The sequence below is a fragment of the Scyliorhinus torazame genome, chromosome 2, assembly GCF_047496885.1.
Source record: "Scyliorhinus torazame isolate Kashiwa2021f chromosome 2, sScyTor2.1, whole genome shotgun sequence".
In the NCBI taxonomy this organism is placed as follows: Eukaryota; Metazoa; Chordata; class Chondrichthyes; order Carcharhiniformes; family Scyliorhinidae; genus Scyliorhinus; species Scyliorhinus torazame.
The window spans coordinates 150749100-150769507 of record NC_092708.1 but is presented as its reverse complement, the minus strand read 5'-3'; the positions used below and the strand labels follow the sequence as shown (position 1 = coordinate 150769507).

At 44.1% G+C, this 20408-nt stretch overlaps 1 protein-coding gene across 3 annotated transcripts in view; it reads left to right on the top strand.

Moving 5' to 3' along the window:
• Nucleotides 1–20408, top strand: part of hibch (3-hydroxyisobutyryl-CoA hydrolase) — a 469221-nt gene that overhangs the window by 36805 nt on the left and 412008 nt on the right. For 2 of the 3 annotated variants that reach the window (XM_072478266.1, XM_072478275.1), the window contains 3 exons: nt 5594–5678; nt 6353–6433; nt 7782–7834. In XM_072478266.1, coding sequence (XP_072334367.1) covers nt 5594–5678; nt 6353–6433; nt 7782–7834 — 219 coding nt within the window. The remainder of the gene's footprint in view (nt 1–5593; nt 5679–6352; nt 6434–7781; nt 7835–20408) is intronic. The other variant, XM_072478282.1, reaches the window with a different exon arrangement.

Sequence of the window (20408 nt, the reverse complement as noted above, 5' to 3'; positions counted from 1 at the left end):
GCATCACTTTAGCCCCGTTTGGGTGTCCTTAGTGTGTGCAGGTCTGCTGACAGTATGAGTCACTGAACAATGATCAGGAACAAGATCCCCAGCTATATTTTCCTTTTAACCGTACTCATTTGGGAGTAGAGGGAAAAATTGTTCAATCATGCATAAATGTTCCACAACGTGATGGGGGTAGATGGTAACGTAGTGATAATATCACTGGGCTAGCAATCCAGAGGCCAAAGCTAATATCAGAGACGCTGGTTCAAATCCCACCACGGCAGCTGGTGGAATTTAAATTCAATCAATAACAATCTGGAATTAAAAGCTACGCTTAGTTATGGTGACCATGAAACCATCGTGGATTATTGTGAAAACTCATGTGGTTCTCTCGGACCCAACCATCTTCAACTGCTTCATCAATGACCTGCCTGCCATCATAAGGTCAGAAGTGTGGATGTTTGTTGATCATTTCACTATGTTATGTACCATTTGCAACTCCTCCGATGCTGAAGCAGTCAGCGTCCATATAGAGCAACAATTCGACAATGTAGCTTGGGGTGATAAGTGGCAAGTAACATTTGAGCCACATAAGTGCCAGGCAATGACCATCTCCAACAAGAGAGAATCTAACCAGCTCCCCTTGACATTCAGTAGTATTACCATTGCTGAATCCCCGACTATCAACATCCTTTGGAGGGCTTAATATGATCAGAAACTGAACTGGACTAGCCATATAAATACTTTGGACTAGAAGAGCAGACCCGAGGCAGGGAATTCTGCAGCTGCAAATGCCATGGCTCTGCAAGTATGTAGTGGGCTCGGTTTTTTAAAGAGAGGAAGAAAGAAAAGAAAAACTGAGCCTAAAAGAAGCAGGATATAATCAAACAAAAACAAATGGGGAGGGGGAATAGGGAGGGGGGTCAGCGACAGTGGAGGAGGAGAAGAAAGACGAGGGGAAAAGCTGGAGTGGGATCAGAGCAGCAGAGGAGAGGCTGTCCAGTTGGAAGTCCGAATCCGAGGCAGTGGCCAACTCTTGGGAGTCCATACTGAGGCTGCGGATTCCCCCCACAGCCTTTTTCTTCTGGTCCCGGTGGGTTGGGGAGGCTGAGAGCAGATGGAGAGAGCAGACTTGGATGTTAGCACAAGTTTAAAGTATGGACAGATTTGAGGTGTAAGTGGTGACATTTAATATGCTATTGATGTGCCTCAGGAGTCAAAACATGTGTAAAAATCTGAAAAAAGCATGTGGTAATGCGGTGTTATCCTTCACTCCAAACATATAAAGAAAGTCAACGATTTTATCAAAGTGCTTGCAAACAATGGATTTACTTTTGTGGTGCATCGGTGTTCACAACTAATTAGGAATTGAACTAATTTTCTTGTGTCAGACAAGCCCGATGCTTAACATAAAGGGGACGTTCTTTAGTGGTGAGCCGCTTCATTAGCCACTTCAGTCCCGAAGGAGGGAACTCAGGCAGCAGCAAATGAATGGACTGTTCCCCTCTCTTGCACACCTTCCCTCCCTCTTTCCCTTCAGAAGTTCTTCAACAATTAAATAATGTGAGTTGCAGCATGGAGGTTGTTGGTCTTTTCTGCAGGTAGTCGAAATGTGTGAAACAAAAGCTGAAAGGTTTTCTTGTAATCGGGGACGCAAGTATTCAATCTGTTCTCAAATATGAATTTACTGTCACCGTGTAGATATGTTGCAATGTGTAGAACATGTTAACAAGGCAGTCATCAAAATCTGCACAATGTTGTAAATAGCTAATGGGATATTTTTCTGTCAAATTACTGATGCTATTAAGATAAAATCTGTACACTGTTTTGTTTAATAGTCACACTGTAGTCAACTATAGAATGCATATAAGCTAACACTGCATTACATTGTTGCTGCTCTTAATATTAAAGACCCAAACTGCATCGATATTGGACAATATTTGAAACTCGATGCCAAAATCATTTTTCCAAGACCTTTCTGTGATTGTTTGGTAAATTGATTGGTGAATCTTGAAAGGGGGTAAAATAACATGATTGATTGAGGGGGAGGGTTGATGGAGGGAATGGATATGTGGTTCAGAAACAAAAGAGGCATTGGGACCCATGATTTCTCTCTAGGGCTCTGCCTCTCCCACTAGAGGTATGAGGGCAACAGACACATGGGAACATCAGGGTGACCTGATAGAGTCTACAAAATTATGAGGGGCATAGACTGAGTGGATAGCCAGAGACTTTTTCCCAGGGTAAAGGGGTGAATTACGAGGGGGCACAGGTTTAAGGTGCGAGGGGCAAGGTTTAGAGGAGATGTACGAGGCAAGTTTTTTACACAGAGGGTAGTGGGTGCCTGAAACTCGCTGTCGGAGGAGGTGGTGGAAGCAGGAATGGTAGTGACATTTAAGGGGCATCTTGACAAATACATGAATAGGATGGGAATAGAGGGATACGGACCCTGCAAGTGCAGAAGGTTTTAGTTTAGACGGGCAGCATGGTCGGAGCAGGCTTGGAGGGCTGAAGGGCCTGTTCATGTGCTGTACTTTTCTTTGTTCTTTGTTCTATCACCACCTACAAGTTCCCCTCCAGACCAACCACCATCCTGACTTGGAGTTATATCAAAATCCCAGCACTGCCTCCCTTGTAGCAATGTTGGTCTATCTACACCACATGGACTGCAGCAGTTGAAGAAGGCAATTCACCACCACAACAGCTAAACATGCTGGCCGATCCAGCGGCACCCACACCCATACATTTTTTAAAAAAGTTTGTTTCAGACTGTATTGCAATTTCTTCACACCATGATCTACAATATTCATGTTGCAAAAGTCTGTGTCAAGTCAATGTTTAAGCAAAATGGGAAAAATCTAATTTTGTATCACTTTCAAATGTTCGTAGATCCAAGCTCTCATATTCTGCTTTTGGCTGACGCATTGTGTTAGGGATTAAATTGGAAGAAAGATGTTGTGTACTACTTGGTATTAAAAAGATGGTCTGAAGATGATGTAGAGATCAATTGTACAGTAGCCACATTTTGTGATTCATTTTTAAATTGCTTTTACCACATCGTGAGCAAAGGAAATTGAGAGCTAATGGGAATGTGATGCTAAACCTATTTGGCTTTATGTAATAGCTTTAGTTAGTGATGACATGATATGATTGGGTAGTCAGTTAGCAATACATATCTACCTGACAGATATGGGGATTCCTGTACCAGCCTCCCCGAACAGGCGCCAGAATGTGGCAACTAGGAGCTTTTCACAGTAACTTCATTGAAGCCTACTTGTGACAATAAGCGATTTTCATTTAATTTTTCATTTCATTCCATTTCATTCAAAGCTAGTAAATACAGATCACTTCAGAAAACCCACCGTTTGATCTGTGTTATTCGTTTGAATGTCTTGTTTTCGGCAATGTGTAAAGTTTACACTTTTTATGGCGATTTAACTTTTTAAAAAACATTTAGAGTACCCAATTCATTTTTTCCAATTAAGGGCAATTTAGCGTGTTCAATCCACCTACCTTGCACATCTTTGGGTTGGGGGGGCGAAACCCACGCAAACACGAGGATAATGTGCAAACTCCACACGGACAGTGACCCAGAGCCGGGATCGAACCTGGGACCTCGGTGCCGTGAGACTGCAGTGCTATCACTGCGTCACCGTGCTGCCCTATGACGATTTAACTTGAAGCATTCTTGTTCTTCAAGCTTCATACACTTGCCAACGATTTCATTCCCCATCGGCTCACTGTCACAGCCTGAACTAGACTACTTGAAGTGTGACTGCATATCCTCTACATGAGATAGCCCACCTAGTTCCACATGCATATTGTTGCTGACCTCATTTCCACCTCAGTTCATCTGCTGTGAAAGCCCTCAGCCATGCTTTAGTCACCTCCCGAATTGCCTATTACTGTACGTCCTGGCTGGCCTCCCATCCTTCACCATCCATAAAGTCCAATTAAAGCTCTGCTGTCAGTATCCTACACTGCACAGGTCCCACTATATCATCATCGCCGGCCGTGACTCCACAGTATTTATTTGACGATGGGGTAGAAATCCACATATCTAAATTAAATCACGCCAAGATCGATGGTATTGTCAGCAGTATATATGGGTCCATAAAATTACAAAGAGATATTGATAGATGGAGTGAATAGGAAAAACTGTGGCAAATAAATTTCAACATAGCTAAATGTAATAGCATCCACTTTGGACGTAAAAAGGATGGAACAAGTTACTTTCTAAATGGTGCAAAAGGGGCTATGGGTCCAACTTTTGAGCGTGAAATTGGGAAACGCTTCTACGTACAATGGGTGGTAGAAGTTTGGCGCACTCTTCTGCATAGCAATTGATGTGAGATCAATTGCAATTTTTATATCTAAATACTGCTGAAAAGAGAGGCGTTATCCAAGCTTCTTGTCACACGCATCAGGACAGACAAAAGAGTCGACTTACCAACCAATCAGCACCCTTTTCTCCTGTGATATAAATTGTCACAATTGTTTGAAATTTGACATTCTTGCATCTGTCCTGATTCAAGTTCTGTACTGCCAAGTGAATGTTTGTATCTGTTACTAATAGATTTTGGGCACCTTAGGCTATTAACGGGTATGGGGTAACTGCAGGTGTATGGAGTAAGGTTGCAGATCAGCTATAATCCTATTGAATAGCGGAACAGGCTTCAGGGGCTAAATGGCCTGCACTTGTTCCTAAATTGAAGCTGAATAACTCGGGTTTGAAATTTGCATTCTGTGTTTAAACTCCTTTGTAGCTTTGACCTCCTTTACCTCTAACTTCCTTCAGTGCAGTGACTGGTCTCCACTTCTTTCTTTTTATTCCTCTGACTCTGGTTTCTCTGTGCAATTTCAGGTGATGGTCCAGAATTCTTTCTCTAAACTCTCCTATTTTTCTACCTTCTTTACTTGCTTTAATAACTGGAATGGTTTAATTTCAGACAATTGCCAGTGAGTGGATTTTGGAGCTGGGACCAAAATTTAAAAATGGATTTTGGAGCTGGGATCAAAAACAATTGCTTCAATCTTCCCAATATTTAATTGCATGCACCATCTCTTTATGACTGGGTTAAGCAAGTGATCGGCATATAGGTCTTCGATGCTCTAATTCTTGAGTCAGATGCTCCGAGTGCCATGAGTAAATTGCGCCTCACTCCTAACTATTTTCTGAAAGTATCTGGACTCCACTTAGAATCTTCCTCTAATGGCACAGCAGAAATCATAAAAGTGAGGTTTAAGGGTCCATGGGCATAGTTGTGTATTTGTGCTTCACAGTATTATAGTGCTAAACCGGTTGTTTCAGTTTTGAATATAGATAGCTCAGTAATGGTAATGGGGTCAACAGCTACATTAGAGAGCAGCAGATATTGTTAGTGAATGTGTGTCTGCACTCCATTGATTTTATGTAATTTATTGCCGGTTCATTTTTTGCAGATTGCATGCAAAGTCTGGGATCAATGATTTGTGTGCAAAAGACGGGGTGTAATAATGAGTGTGACCTATATTGAACTCATTATGGTCTGGTCCTCGAGTGGCTTGTTGAATGGGTCAAATTAATATTCCACCTTTCCTAATTCAGCTTAAATATTTTTTGTGGCAGGAATGGGAGCAAGACAATGAAACCTCTTTAGTGCTCATTAAAGGAGCTGGAGAAAAAGCTTTCTGTGCTGGTGGTGATATTAGAGGTAAGTGTAAGTCTTAAGTTTATTTTGTATTTTATTAGCATTTTTAGAATTGTTGTACACTGACATATTAAATGTACAAGCAAGGTTGAGTGCAATGTACTTACAGTCATGGCATATGTTAAGAACCATCAGTCAGTAACAACTGCAAAATCACAGAGTTGACTATTTCCCTGTCGGCTTGTATTGTATCAAACCCTATTAGTAACCCCCTGTGAAATCCAGCTGTGGCCACGTACTTATAGTGCCATAGCTGACTGTCCTATTTAAAAAAGGATTGCAGACTGTGCTAATGTATTTAATTCCAGTATTGTGTCCCTGCTGTTGGATCATTTTTTATTCCCATGATTCAGAAAATACTTCCCCAAGCCACTGGTCTCCAGTTATATCACTGAAATGGTAGAATTTTGAATGTATATTTTGGTTCAATAAAACATGGCTTATGTACAGCTTCTACCATTAGTGGCATTGAAGAGATTAGTAAGGATGAAATTTCACCCAGCAGTCAGTGGCTTTGTAGTTCAGCTACAATTGTTGGAGATTAGAGATCATCTGTCATCGGTATTTTATTCTAGAAGACAGGACCAGAGCACCTTGACTGGTTGAAGGCTAAGTGTGAATTTTATGTATCTTTTTAATAAGTCCTTGATTTATTAATTTTGCTGTATCCTACTTAGCTGTTACGGAGGCAGGAAAAGTTGGAGACAGATTGGCAGAGGATTTCTTCCGGGAAGAGTATATTCTAAACAATGCAATTGGTATGTAAATCAAAATGCCAGAATAAGTCTGCTGCTAAAATACTCTTCAAAGACTATTTATGCATTTTATCCATCAGCATTCTTCTGGTTCTTTTTTACTTTGACCATTCTTGTGCTATTCCTGAGCAGAGACCTGGGCTCCCTATCACTTTTCTGCTGGATTCTCGGTGATATCTAACAGCTAGAATTCATTGTTTTTAAATTGTCCTCCTTTGTGCAGTGGTAGGAACCTGCTTGCATCTTCATGTTCTCAAGTGGATTTATTATAGCTTCAACAGTTTTGTGTACCGTCAACACAAAAAATGGGAGTGTGATGTGGGCGGTCGATGCTGAGAGAAGCCTCCCATAGGTTTCCCAGCAGCCAGTACGCCTCGCTAGATCTACCTGGACCTCGCAAGGCTGCATGATCAGGATCCTGCTCACTATGGGCGTGACCAAGCCACGTACGTCTAAGTAGGTTTTAAACCTACTAGGTTGTACTCACCTGGGATCATCCGACCTCCCGGTATCTAACGGCCTCCCCAGGGAGTTTCCAGCTGGGCGCCGTTCAATACTGGTCCACACAATGGTGGACCAGGCAGAACAGCACCCGTTGGGTCTCCCAAGCCTTAGAGGCCCTGAGTAGTCAGGGACAGTGCAGGGGGGCCCTACCCCTGGAACATGGGCACCGTGGCACTGCCACCCTGTCACTGTCGAGGTGCCTGGGTGGCACTGTAAAACTGGCAGGAGCACTGCCAGAGTATCAGTGCCAGGGTGGCACTGTCGAGAGTCAAGGCCTGAGGGGGCCAGGCCCATGAAAGGAGGGGGGTATAAGGAGTGGGAGGTGGTGCAGGGTGGGTATGAAGGGGCCTCTGGAATGTTGGGGGAGGTGAAGGGTGGGGGCCAAGGAAAGGGGGGCGGCCCGAAAAGAGGGCAGGGAGGGTGAGAAGGCCTAAGGTGAGTGGAGGGGGGGTCCTCAATCCGGTGAGAAACACCTCAGGGTCCAAAAAAGTGACTAAGTATGGTTAGGTAGCGGTACGGAACTCCCAGCAAAACCCGCCACAAGTGACACTTAGAAACTTTTCCATTAGATTGTGCCCCATGTTTGCTCCTTTACCCTATCTAATCGCATTAGAAACGTGCCTGCTCGTTCCGGTGCAGTATCCTCCCCACCCCCTACTCTCGAATCCTGTTTCGCACAAAGTTTGTACTTGATCACAACTCCTTGAGTGCATTGCAGGATTGTATGGTGTATATATATGGTGTATTTTATGATTTAAATCTGAATGAAATGCTCCGAGGCTGTTAATGACCAAAAAAAGACTCAATAAAACATTTGAAAAAATAAGCAATTCAATATTTTCTTTAGGAAACTGTCGGATTCCATACGTAGCCCTTATTGATGGAATAACAATGGGCGGGGTAAGTGTGTTCTCACTTCTCTTAGTTGAGGTAATAATGTTCTTCATTTTAAACATGTAATCTCTGTCATGTTGCCAGATACCTAAATACACTGAAGTTATAACATGGAAATAAGTTATTTGTCCTAAGCCAACAATCCTGCTGGTTTTTACCCATCATGTAGGCAAATGATCCAAATCCTATTTTTCCATCTGTTTCCGTATGCCTTCCACATATGAATACAGTATATAACATTGTTGCATCGCTCACCACCTTCCCCACATCTAAGTATCTTTGTTTTTCTGGCATCAGGTTTAATTGTGCATTATAGAAAGAAAATGTGTTGAGGAGTTTTTCACATTTTCTCCCTGCACCTAAACCATTACCTCTGACAGTGGAGGACCTACATTTTTGGGGCCCTGAAGCTTGAACTGTTATGGGGGCAACTTCGCAACTAGCAATGAGGTCTGGGTAACCACTGTTATCTTCTTCAATGGGGTTGTTCCATGACAGATCAACACAAATGTTACAAAAATGTAACCACTACATCTCAGACTTTGATTAAAATTGCTGTACTGGATTATCTCACATGTCAAAGTCACTGGTGTGAATAAAATTTTCCTATGCCTTATAGTTTTTGAGTTATGGGGGGATGAAAATTAGGGAAATGTTATATACATGCATGATGCATCATAGAATGATGAAATAAAACATAGAAAAGACCACAGTCAGTATAATCTTTTATTTTAGACACCTATGAGAATGCATACTACATGAAGCACATTTGACAAAATACTCTTTTTTTCTGGCAACATATTCACGTACAGTTTTGTCATATGAGAGCTTCCTTGCAATGTAATTTTCTAGAGACAATATGCATAAAGAATTTAAGCACTCTTCAGTCATAGAATCATAGTGCAGAAGGAGGCTATTCGGTCCATCGAGTCTGCACCGGCTCTTTGAAAGAGCACCCTACCCAAGCCCACACCCCCACACTATCCCCATAACCCAGTAACCCCACCCAACACTAAGGGCAATTTTGGACACTAAGGGCAATTTGGCATGGCCAATCCACCTAACCTGCACATCTTTGGACTGTGGGATTGAAACCGGAGCACCCGGAGGAAACCCACGCACACACGGGGAGAACGTGTAGACTCCGCACAGACAGTGTCCCAAGGCGGGAATCGAACCTGGGACCCTGGAGCTGTGAAGCAATTGTGCTAACCACCATGCCACCGTGCTGCCATGCATGGTAGACCGAAATTTGTTCTTTATAAAGGATAGCTTTGAAAAATTCCTTTCTGCTTCACAGCTCGTGATAGACATTGCCAAGCACAGCTTAAGCGCAGTAGTAATATTGGGGAACACTTCAATTAGGTGTTGCTCACAAATAAGCTGAAGAACCTCTGCGCATTGTATTTTAGATGGCGTGCTTTCTTCTGTGTTCTGGGATTTCCGAAGGTGCACATATTCTTTGAACTGATAACACTCGTTTACTAATTTTGTGGTCAATATCATCTTTGTAATACAATATTATAAGTTTAATACTGTCCTCATCAATTTCAGAATTGTTCACCAATTCTGAGAGGAACATGAACCTTTTCGCAATCTGCTCATATGGGTCAATCCTCTTGCGTAACTGGATTATCAAGCAGTCATAGAGTTAATATAGAACTTCTATCCTAAATTTGTCAGCTCCTCTCAAAGAACCAATACCACTTGTTCCATATGAAAATTTCCTTGTAACAATGCGTTTGGAAGCATCAGAATAACTTGAGGTGATATCTTCACACAAACCTTTTGCTTCTGATTCATAGTGTGATTCATATCGGCTGAATTTTCTCTGAGTTCTTTAACAAACGAAAGTAAAGATGATAGCAGAAGATAACCTTCAAATACATCAAAACCAGGGGTTTGGAGTTTCTTACTTGTTTTGTTGAAACGCTCCAGCACTTCTTCCCAAACGACTGTTAAAATAGCATATTCCAGCTTTACCAACTTGTGGTATAAATTCTTTGCATCTCGTTTACATTCAGGCTTCTCTTCTGAGTCTTCAAAAATATGTTTGAGAGTTTGTAAAATACCCATATATCCATTTTTAATTGCCCGGACTGCTTCATAGTGTGCAGACCATCTAGTTACACTTAAGCTCTTTAGAGAAAAATGTAGATTGCCCTGTGTATTTAAAATCCACCATCTTCGTGGAGATCCAGAAAAGAAAACATACAGCTCCTGCAAAATGCCAAAATAGTCAACAGCTTCAGGTACAATAGACACTGCCTTTTCTCCAACAAGGTTAAGTGAATGGGCCGCACATGGTACATAGTCTGCGTACCTGTTAATGTTTTTAAAGAGTGCTTGCAGCCCTTTCTCCAAGCCCTTCATGTTAGATGCATTACCGTAGGACTGACCATGGATATTTTCAAGTGAAAGCTTATGTTCACCCAGGATTTGTTGTATTTTGTTGAACAAGGTCATGGATGAATGGTTTTCTGTCGGTAAAAATGTTAAAAATCTCTCACAGGGTTTTCCATTATCGCAGTATCGAACCACAATTACCAGCTGGTGAACATGTGTCAGGTCAGGCGTAGAGTCAACAATAATAGAGTAGTATTTGGCGTCTAGGTTATTGATTTGATTCACAATTTCATCTTGCACATGTTTTCCTATGATTTCTATCAATTCTTCATACACAGGTTTGGATAGGTAAGTAGCATTTACTTTTTCATGTTTACATTTCTCGAGATGTTCATGTAAAAATGGGTTGAACTCTGCAATAAGTTCAATGGCCCCCATGGAGTTTCCATTATTTGGTGAGCCCCACTTCTCCTCATGACCTCTAAGTGCCAAACCTCTTTCACGTAAAAACTTTATAACCGCGACAACTCTTTTCAGTACTTCAAAATAGTATTGTATGGTTTTTCTCATCTGTTCTTCAAGTTGCTGATCCACAGTATTTTTATTTGACTTTCTTGTTATCCAACACATCACCCTCTTATGTTCCATGCTGTCTTTATGATTCTCCAGTGTTTTGAGTACATTTATCCAGTCAGAAAACCCACCTGTTGTAAGTGATGTTTGGCATTTAGAAAAGAGTTTGAAAACATAACAGTATATAAAGCCATTGCTCTTTGAGTAAACTAACCAGGATCTCATCACAGTCTGGCCATTTTTCAATCTTTTTTCGAAATATTTGTTTGAGAAACTTCTGTTTTGCTCCTTGTAAACCCTGCTTGATTCGGTATGTACATCATCTGTTTTTTTTATTTTGAAAAAAACCTATGTCTTGCATTAAACAATTCTGTATGAAATTATTATCAACTGTTATGGGCCAATTTTCGAGGTCACTGTATTCTTTGAAATCACTGAATTTGCTTCCTGTTTCATGTTTCTGCTCAGTCTCTGCTTGTTCTGCGGTACTTTCATGTTGACCACTGTGATCATCATCTGTATCAAAAGCGTCAACAGTGGGCTGAATATTGCTAGAAAGAGCTCCCACGGTTTGTGCACTATCACTGGCTTCAATGGTGTTTGCTTGGCTTGTTTCAACTGTAGGTGAAACTTGACATTGCAAAATAGTTTGTTAGTTTTTGACATTTAGAAATCTCGTCAGATTGCTTTTCATTGAGTTTGCGTTTTTAGTATCCACGTAAGTACTTTTGTGAACTCATTGTTATTCCTCTAGGGTCTTGACCTCTGTTAAAAAGGGAAAAAAATTACATTTGCCACAGCAGAGCAGCCAACTTACCGTGACACTCCACCTTTTTCTTTTTTTATAAATATTTTATTGAAAATTTTTGGTCAACCAACACAGTACATTGTGCATCCTTTACACAATATTATAACAACACAAATAACAATGACCTATTTTATAAACAAAAAATGAATAAATAATAAATAACAAAAATGAAAACTAACCCTAATTGGCAACTGCCTTATCACAAGTAACACTCTCCAAAAATATAATTTAACAGTCCAATATATAATTATCTGTCGCAACGACCTATACATATTATACAGTATATATTAACAACCCTGAGAGTCCTTCTGGTTCCTCCTCTTCCCCCCCCCCCCCCCCCCCCCCCCCCCCCCCCCCCCCCCCCCCCGATCCTGGGCTGCTGCTGCTGCCTTCTTTTTTCCATTGCATCTATCTTTCTGCGAGGTATTCGACGAACGGTTGCCACTGCCTGGTGAACCCTTGAGCCGACCCCCTTAGAACCTGCCATGTCATTTATCCAGGTCTCCACCCCCGGGGGCTTGGCTTCTTTCCACATTAACAATATCCTGCGCCGGGCTACTAGGGATGCAAAGGCCAAAACATCGGCCTCTCTCGCCTCCTGCACTCCCGGCTCTTGTGCAACCCCAAATATAGCCAACCCCCAGCTTGGTTCGGACGGATCCCCACTACTTTTTTTTTTTTTTAAATAATATTTTATTGAAAATTTTTGGTCAACCAACACAGTACATTGTGCATCCTTTACACAACATTATAACAATACAGATAATAATGACCTTTTTTATTTAAACAAGAACAAAAGAAAACAACAACAAATAAATAAATATTAAATAACAAAAATAAAAACTAGCCCTAATTGGCAACTGCCTTGTCTCAGGCCACCCCCCCCCCCCCCCCAAGTCCTGGGCTGCTGCTGCTGCCTTCTTTTTTCCCCCATCTATCTTTCCGCAAGATATTCGACGAACGGTTGCCACCGCCTGGTAAACCCTTGAGCCGACCCCCTTAGGACGAACTTAATCCGCTCTAACTTTATGAACCCCGCCATATCATTTATCCAGGTCTCCACCCCCGGGGGCTTGGCTTCTTTCCACATTAGCAATATCCTGCGCCGGGCTACTAGGGACGCAAGATCCCCACTACTTTTGAAAGCACCTTTGTCACCCCCATCCAAAACCCCTGTAGTGCCGGGCATGACCAAAACATATGGGTATGATTCGCTGGGCTTCTCGAGCACCTCGCACACCTATCCTCCACCCCAAAAAATTTACTGAGCCGTGCTCCAGTCATATGTGCCCTGTGTAATACCTTAAACTGAATCAGGCTTAGCCTGGCACACGAGGACGACGAGTTTACCCTGCTTAGGGCATCTGCCCACAGCCCCTCCTCAATCTCCTCCCCCAGCTCTTCTTCCCATTTCCCTTTTAGTTCATCTACCATAGTCTCCCCTTCGTCCCTCATTTCCCTATATATATCTGACACCTTACCATCTCCCACCCATGTCTTTGAGATCACTCTGTCCTGCACCTCTTGTGTCGGGAGCTGCGGGAATTCCCTCACCTGTTGCCTCGCAAAAGCCCTCAGTTGCATATACCTGAATGCATTCCCTTGGGGCAACCCATATTTCTCGGTCAGCGCTCCTAGACTCGCGAACTTCCCATCCACAAACAGATCTTTCAGTTGCGTTATTCCTGCTCTTTGCCACATTCCATATCCCCCATCCATTCCCCCCGGGGCAAACCTATGGTTGTTTCTTATCGGGGACCCCCCCAAGGCTCCAGTCTTTCCCCTATGCCGTCTCCACTGTCCCCAAATCTTCAGTGTAGCCACCACCACCGGGCTTGTGGTGTAGTTCCTCGGTGAGAACGGCAATGGGGCTGTCACCATAGCCTGTAGGCTAGTCCCCCTACAGGACGCCCTCTCTAATCTCTTCCACGCCGCTCCCTCCTCCTCTCCCATCCACTTACTCACCATTGAAATATTAGCGGCCCAATAATACTCACTTAGGCTCGGTATTGCCAGCCCCCCCTATCCCTGCTACGCTGTAAGAATCCCTTCCTCACTCTCGGGGTCTTCCCGGCCCACACAAAACCCATGATGCTCTTTTCAATCCTTTTAAAAAAAGCCTTCGTGATCTCCACCGGGAGGCACTGAAACACAAAGAGGAATCTCGGGAGGACCACCATCTTAACCGCCTGCACCCTCCCTGCCAGTGACAGGGATACCATATCCCATCTCTTGAAATCCTCCTCCATTTGTTCCACCAACCGCGTTAAATTTAACCTATGCAATGTGCCCTAATTCTTGGCTATCTGGATCCCCAGGTAACGAAAGTCCCTTGTTACCTTTCTCAACGGTAGGTCCTCTATTTCTCTACTCTGCTCCCCTGGATGCACCACAAACAACTCACTTTTCCCCATGTTCAATTTATACCCTGAAAAATCCCCAAACTCCCCAAGTATCCGCATTATTTCTGGCACCCCCTCCGCCGGGTCTGCCACGTATAGTAGCAAATCGTCCGCATACAAAGATACCCGGTGTTCTTCTCCTCTAAGTACTCCCCTCCACTTCTTGGAACCCCTCAACGCCATCGCCAGGGGCTCAATCGCCTGTGCAAACAATAATGGGGACAGAGGGCATCCCTGCCTTGTCCCTCTATGGAGCCGAAAATATGCAGATCCCCGTCCATTCGTGACCACGCTCGCCATCGGGGCCCTATACAACAGCTGCACCCATCTAACATACCCCTCTCCAAAACCAAATCTCCTCAACACCTCCCACAACTAATCCCACTCCACTCTATCAAATGCTTTCTCGGCATCCATCGCCACTACTATCTCCGTTTCCCCCTCTGGTGGGGCCATCATCATTACCCCTAACAGCCTCCGTATATTCGTGTTCAGCTGTCTCCCCTTCACAAACCCAGTTTGGTCCTCATGGACCACCCCCGGGACACATTCCTCTATTCTCATTGCCATTACCTTGGCCAGGATCTTGGCATCTACATTTAGGAGGGAAATAGGCCTATAGGACCCGCATTGTAGCGGGTCCTTTTCCTTCTTTAAGAGAGGCGATATCGTTGCTTCAGACATAGTCGGGGGCAGTTGTCCCCTTTCCTTTGCCTCATTAAAGGTCCTCGTCAATACCGGGGCGAGCAAGTCCACATATTTTCTATAGAATTCGACTGGGAATCCATCCGGTCCCGGGGCCTTTCCCGCCTGCATGCTCCTAATTCCTTTCACCACTTCTTCTACCTCGATCTGTGCTCCCAGTCCCACCCTTTCCTGCTCTTCCACCTTGGGAAATTCCAGCCGATCCAAGAAGCCCATCATTCTCTCCCTCCCATCCGGGGGTTGAGCTTCATATAATTTTTTATAAAATGTCTTGAACACTCCATTCACTCTCTCCGCTCCCCGCTCCATCTCTCCTTCCTCATCCCTCACTCCCCCTATTTCCCTCGCTGCTCCCCTTTTCCTCAATTCGTGTGCCAGCAACCTGCTCGCCTTCTCCCCATATTCGTACTGTACAACCTGTGCCTTCCTCCATTGTGCCTCTGCAGTGCCCGTAGTCAGCAAGTCAAATTCTACATGTAGCCTTTGCCTTTCCCTGTACAGTCCCTCCTCCGGTGTTTCCGCATATTGTCTGTCCACCCTCAAAAGTTCTTGCAGCAACCGCTCCCGTTCCTTACTCTCCTGCTTCCCTTTATGTGCCCTTATTGATATCAGCTCCCCTCTAACCACCGCCTTCAGCGCCTCCCAGACCACTCCCACCTGGACCTCCCCATTATCATTGAGTTCCAAGTACTTTTCAATGCACCCCCTCACCCTTCGACACACCCCCTCATCTGCCATTAGTCCCATGCCCATTCTCCAGGGTGGGCGCCCTCCTGTTTCCTCCCCTATCTCCAAGTCCACCCAGTGTGGAGCGTGATCCGAAATGGCTATAGCCGTATACTCCGTTCCCCTCACCTTCGGGATCAACGCCCTTCCCAGCACAAAAAAGTCTATTCGCGAATAGACTTTATGGACATAGGAGAAAAACGAGAGCTCCTTACTCCTAGGTCTGCTAAATCTCCACGGGTCTACACCTCCCATCTGCTCCATAAAATCTTTAAGTACCTTGGCTGCTGCCGGCCTCCTTCCAGTCCTGGACTTCGAGCTATCCAGCCCTGGTTCCAACACCGTATTAAAATCTCCCCCCATTATCAGCTTTCCCATCTCTAGGTCCGGAATGCGTCCTAGCATCCGCCTCATAAAATTGGCATCATCCCAGTTCGGGGCATATACGTTTACCAAAACCACCGTTTCCCCCTGTAGTTTGCCACTCACCATCACGTATCTGCCCCCGTTATCCGCCACTATAGTCTTTGCCTCGAACATTACCCGCTTCCCCACTAATATAGCCACCCCCCTGTTTTTCGCATCTAGCCCCGAATGGAACACTTGCCCCACCCATCCTTTGCGTAGCCTAACCTGGTCTATCAGTTTCAGGTGCGTTTCCTGTAACATAACCACATCTGCCTTAAGTTTCTTAAGGTGAGCGAGTACCCGTGCCCTCTTTATCGGCCCGTTGAGCCCTCTCACGTTCCACGTGATCAGCCGGGTTGGGGGGCTTCCTACCCCCCCCCCCCGCTTGTCGATTAGCCATCCCCTTTTTCCAGCTCCTCACCCGGTTCCCACGCAGCTGTATCTCCCCCAGGCGGTGCCCCCCCGCCCATCCCCTCCCATACCAGCTCCCCCCTCTCCCCAGCAGCAGCAACCCAGTAATTCCCCCCTCCCACCCCCCCCCCGCTAGATCCCCCGCTAGCGTAATTACTCCCCCCACGTTGCTCCCAGAAGTCAGCAAACTCTGGCCGACCTCGGCTTCCCCCCGTGACCTCGGCTTGCACCGTGCGACGCCCCCTCCTTCCTGCTTCTCTATTCCCTCCATGATTATCATAGCGCGGGAACCAAGCCCGCGCTTCTCCCTTGGCCCCGCCCCCAATGGCCAACGCCCCATCTCCTCCACCTCCCCTCCTCCCCCCATCACCACCTGTGGAAGAGAGAAAAGTTACCACATCGCAGGATTAGTACATAAAACTCCTCTTTCCCCCCTTTTTAACCCCCCTCTTCGCCCCCCACATTCGCCCCACCACTTTGTTCAAACGTTCTTTTTAATAACCCGCTCATTCCAGTTTTTCTTCCACAATAAAAGTCCACGCTTCATCCGCCGTCTCAAAGTAGTGGTGCCTCCCTCGATATGTGACCCACAGTCTTGCCGGTTGCAGCATTCCAAATTTTATCTTCTTTTTATGAAGCACCGCCTTGGCCCGATTAAAGCTCGCCCTCCTTCTCGCCACCTCCGCACTCCAGTCTTGATAAACGCGGATCACCGCGTTCTCCCATTTACTGCTCCAAGTTTTCTTTGCCCATCTAAGGACCATTTCTCTATCCTTAAAACGGAGGAATCTCACCACTATGGCTCTGGGAATTTCTCCTGCTCTCGGTCCTCGCGCCATCACTTGGTATGCTCCCTCCACCTCCAACGGACCCGCCGGGGCCTCCGCTCCCATTAACGAGTGCAGCATCGTGCTCACATATGCCCCGACGTCCGCTCCCTCCGCACCTTCAGGAAGACCAAGAATCCTCAGGTTGTTCCTCCTTGCGTTGTTCTCCAGTACCTCCAACCTTTCCACACATCGTTTCTGATGTGCCTCATGCGTCTCCGTCTTCACCACCAGGCCCTGTATGTCGTCCTCATTCTCGGCTGCCTTTGCCTTCACGACCCGAAGCTCCCGCTCCTGGGTCTTTTGTTCCTCCTTTAGCCCTTCGATCGCCTGTAGTATCGGGGCCAACAGCTCTTTCTTCATTTCCTTTTTGAGCTCTTCCACACAGCATTTCAAGAACTCTTGTTGTTCAGGGCCCCATGTTAAACTGCCACCTTCCGACGCCATCTTGGTTTTTGCTTGTCTTCCTTGCCGCTGTTCTAAAGGATCCACTGCAATCCGGCCACTTTCTCCTCCTTTTTTCATCCGTATCCAGGGGGGATTCCCTTCTGGTTTACCGCACAGTGTTTTTAGCCGTCAAAATTGCCGTTGGGGCTCCTATCAAGAGCCCAAAAGTCCGTTTCACCGGGAGCTGCCGAAACGTGCGACTCAGCTGGTCATCGCCGCACCCGGAAGTCGCGACACTCCACCTTGACAACATCTGTGCTACTGACTCAAACTTTGTGATTGTTGAAATATATACAACAAAAAATTAATCAATTTGAGTCATGTGACTATTGTCGCATGCTTTGAAAGGAAACATTTTTAGGTCTCCTTTCTGAGAAAGGTTTTTTTTTAAAATCCCCTTCTCAAAGTATAGCGCCATTTTTAAAGATTTATAATAAATAAGCTAAATAGGCTAAACTAGTCTATGTTCAAGCTAGCCTACGCTAGGCTAGACTAAGTTAGGCAAGACTAGGCCACCAAAACTCATAGGCTAAGGTAATGGAACGCAATTTTACCATTATTTGAACACTTTTCATAATAAACACCTGTAATTTAACACAAATTCACCCTTTTATTACTTTTTCATAAATACTTGTAATGTATTAACCGAGGCTATGCAGTCGTAGCCTACCTTCCGTTCACCTCTTCATAAAAACAATAGGCTTAGGCTAATCTAACACTATTTCACCTTTATTACTTTTCTAAATATAACATTTATTTTTGAGTAGGGGTATTAAAATATTGTATCCTTATGAACACTTTATTGAAAAAAATTCTTGTCTAGATCGCTATCATGAGTGCTATCACGTTGAAAATTCACGTTAGCATTGTGATTGCCTTTTCAACGGCTCCCCTTTTTTGTTACGACACACCATCTACTGTTTGTATTTCTGTCATAAATGTTAATAGTGTTTTAAATTATTTATAATTATTTTATATTGAATATATTTAGAATTAAACATCCTTAATTTGAATGTTTTTTCATTTACGGCTAGCCTACATGATACTTTAATAACCTTTTAATTTTTATTTTAACTATTTTGTATTGAATTACACTATATTAATGTTATTATTTTTTAAAAACCCTTTCTCATACAGTAGACCCAAAACTTTTAAATAATGTGGACTAAAGTTGCTTCTGGGACCCCTCTTGGATTAGGGGCCCTGAAGCTTAAGCTTCGTTAGTTTCATCGTAGATCCGCCCCTGACCTCTGATGATCCCAAAGGATTTACCCTTGGTCCCTTCTGGTTTCTAAATCCCGCTCCTTGGCAACATCATCCAGAAGCAGTGTTGGTTTTATATCTAAACTGACAACACCCAACACTAACTCACTACCACCACCTCTCTCGACTTCTCCTCTGTTGTAAATTATCAGGTTGCTTATCCCATACCCAATTTTGGAAGTACAGAAATTTCCTCCACGTAAATACTGGAAAATCTATTTTTGGTCCCTGTTTCAAATTTGATTCTCTAGCTACTCACTCCATTGCTCCTTGGCAACTGTCTGAGGCTGAATTATACAGTTTTCAACTTTGCTGTTATATTTTACCCTGAAGTAAGCTTCTGACTTTGCACCATCACTAAGACTGCCTATCTCCACATCAGTAATATCACCCAGCTCCTTCTCTGCTGCTGAAAATCTCATTCATTCCTTTGTTACCTCAAGACTTGACCATTCCAATGTACTCCTGGCTGGTCACCTTCATTCTACCCTCCATAAACTTGAGATCATCCAAACATTGGCCTCCTATGACCCAACCTATGCCAGGTTCTGTTCACCTCTCACCCTGTGCTTGGATCCCAGTCATGCAACGCTTTGATTTAAAAATTCACATCCTTAGTTTCAAAACCCTCCGTGATTTCACTCTTCAATTTTTCTGTAATCTCTTGCAGCCCTGCAACCTTCTGAAGTATCTGCGCTTGTCTAATTTTAGCCCGGTGGGCATCTGTGATTTTCATACGATCGTAGAAAATAGGGGCAGGAATAGGCCATTTGGCCCATTGTGCCATTCAGCAAAATCGCTGTCTTCAGCTGCCCTTGCCCTAATCTCTGTAGGTGGTTCCAGTAACTTAATTGCAGTGTTAGTGTAAGCCTATTTGAGACACTAATAAAGATTATTATTATTACTTCCTCTTTCATCCTTCCAAATACACCTTAAAACTCCTCTTTTATCAAGTCTTTGGTCATTGGTCTTGACATTTCTTCACATAGTTCAGTGTCAAATATTTGTTTGATACTGCTCCTATGAAACAACCCGAGACATATTTCTATGTTAAAGGTGCTATTATACATACAAATAGTGTTGCTGTTATTGTAAATCTGCGACAGTGATATGCCTTATAAAGCCAACAGATGGAGACATTGAGCTATTTTGGACGACATGCGTCATTTAGTTCTCCATAAACATGGGCATTTATTTCTTAGAAGTGAAACCAAGAGTATAAACAATAATGCAGACCAGTACCAGTCAATATATTCTACACTAAGTTTGGAGCATTCGGGTGGAGAATTGCTTTAAGTTGTCCTATTTTAAGTTGTTTCAATTTAATTTTGTGTTTTTAATGGGACCAGTATTCATGTTTAGCATTGTGGATTTGAATTGACGTCATTTAGCATCTCTGTGACATCAGGTTACGTGATCTGATCGTTGTCATTTTGGAATGGCTTCTCCAGACATCCGATCATCCCACCCGGAGGACACCCGGGGCGAGTGGGAAGTTCAGGCAGCAGGCGGGTGGGAGAGTGAGAAAGATGGCTTGTGGGAAAGTAAATGATAACTGGGAATGGCGGGGAGCACAATCGGTGGCCAGCGGAGGCTGGAGGAACAGGAGACGCGACGAACGGAAGAGACAGCGGGTGGGCGATATTGGAAAGAGCAAGCATATT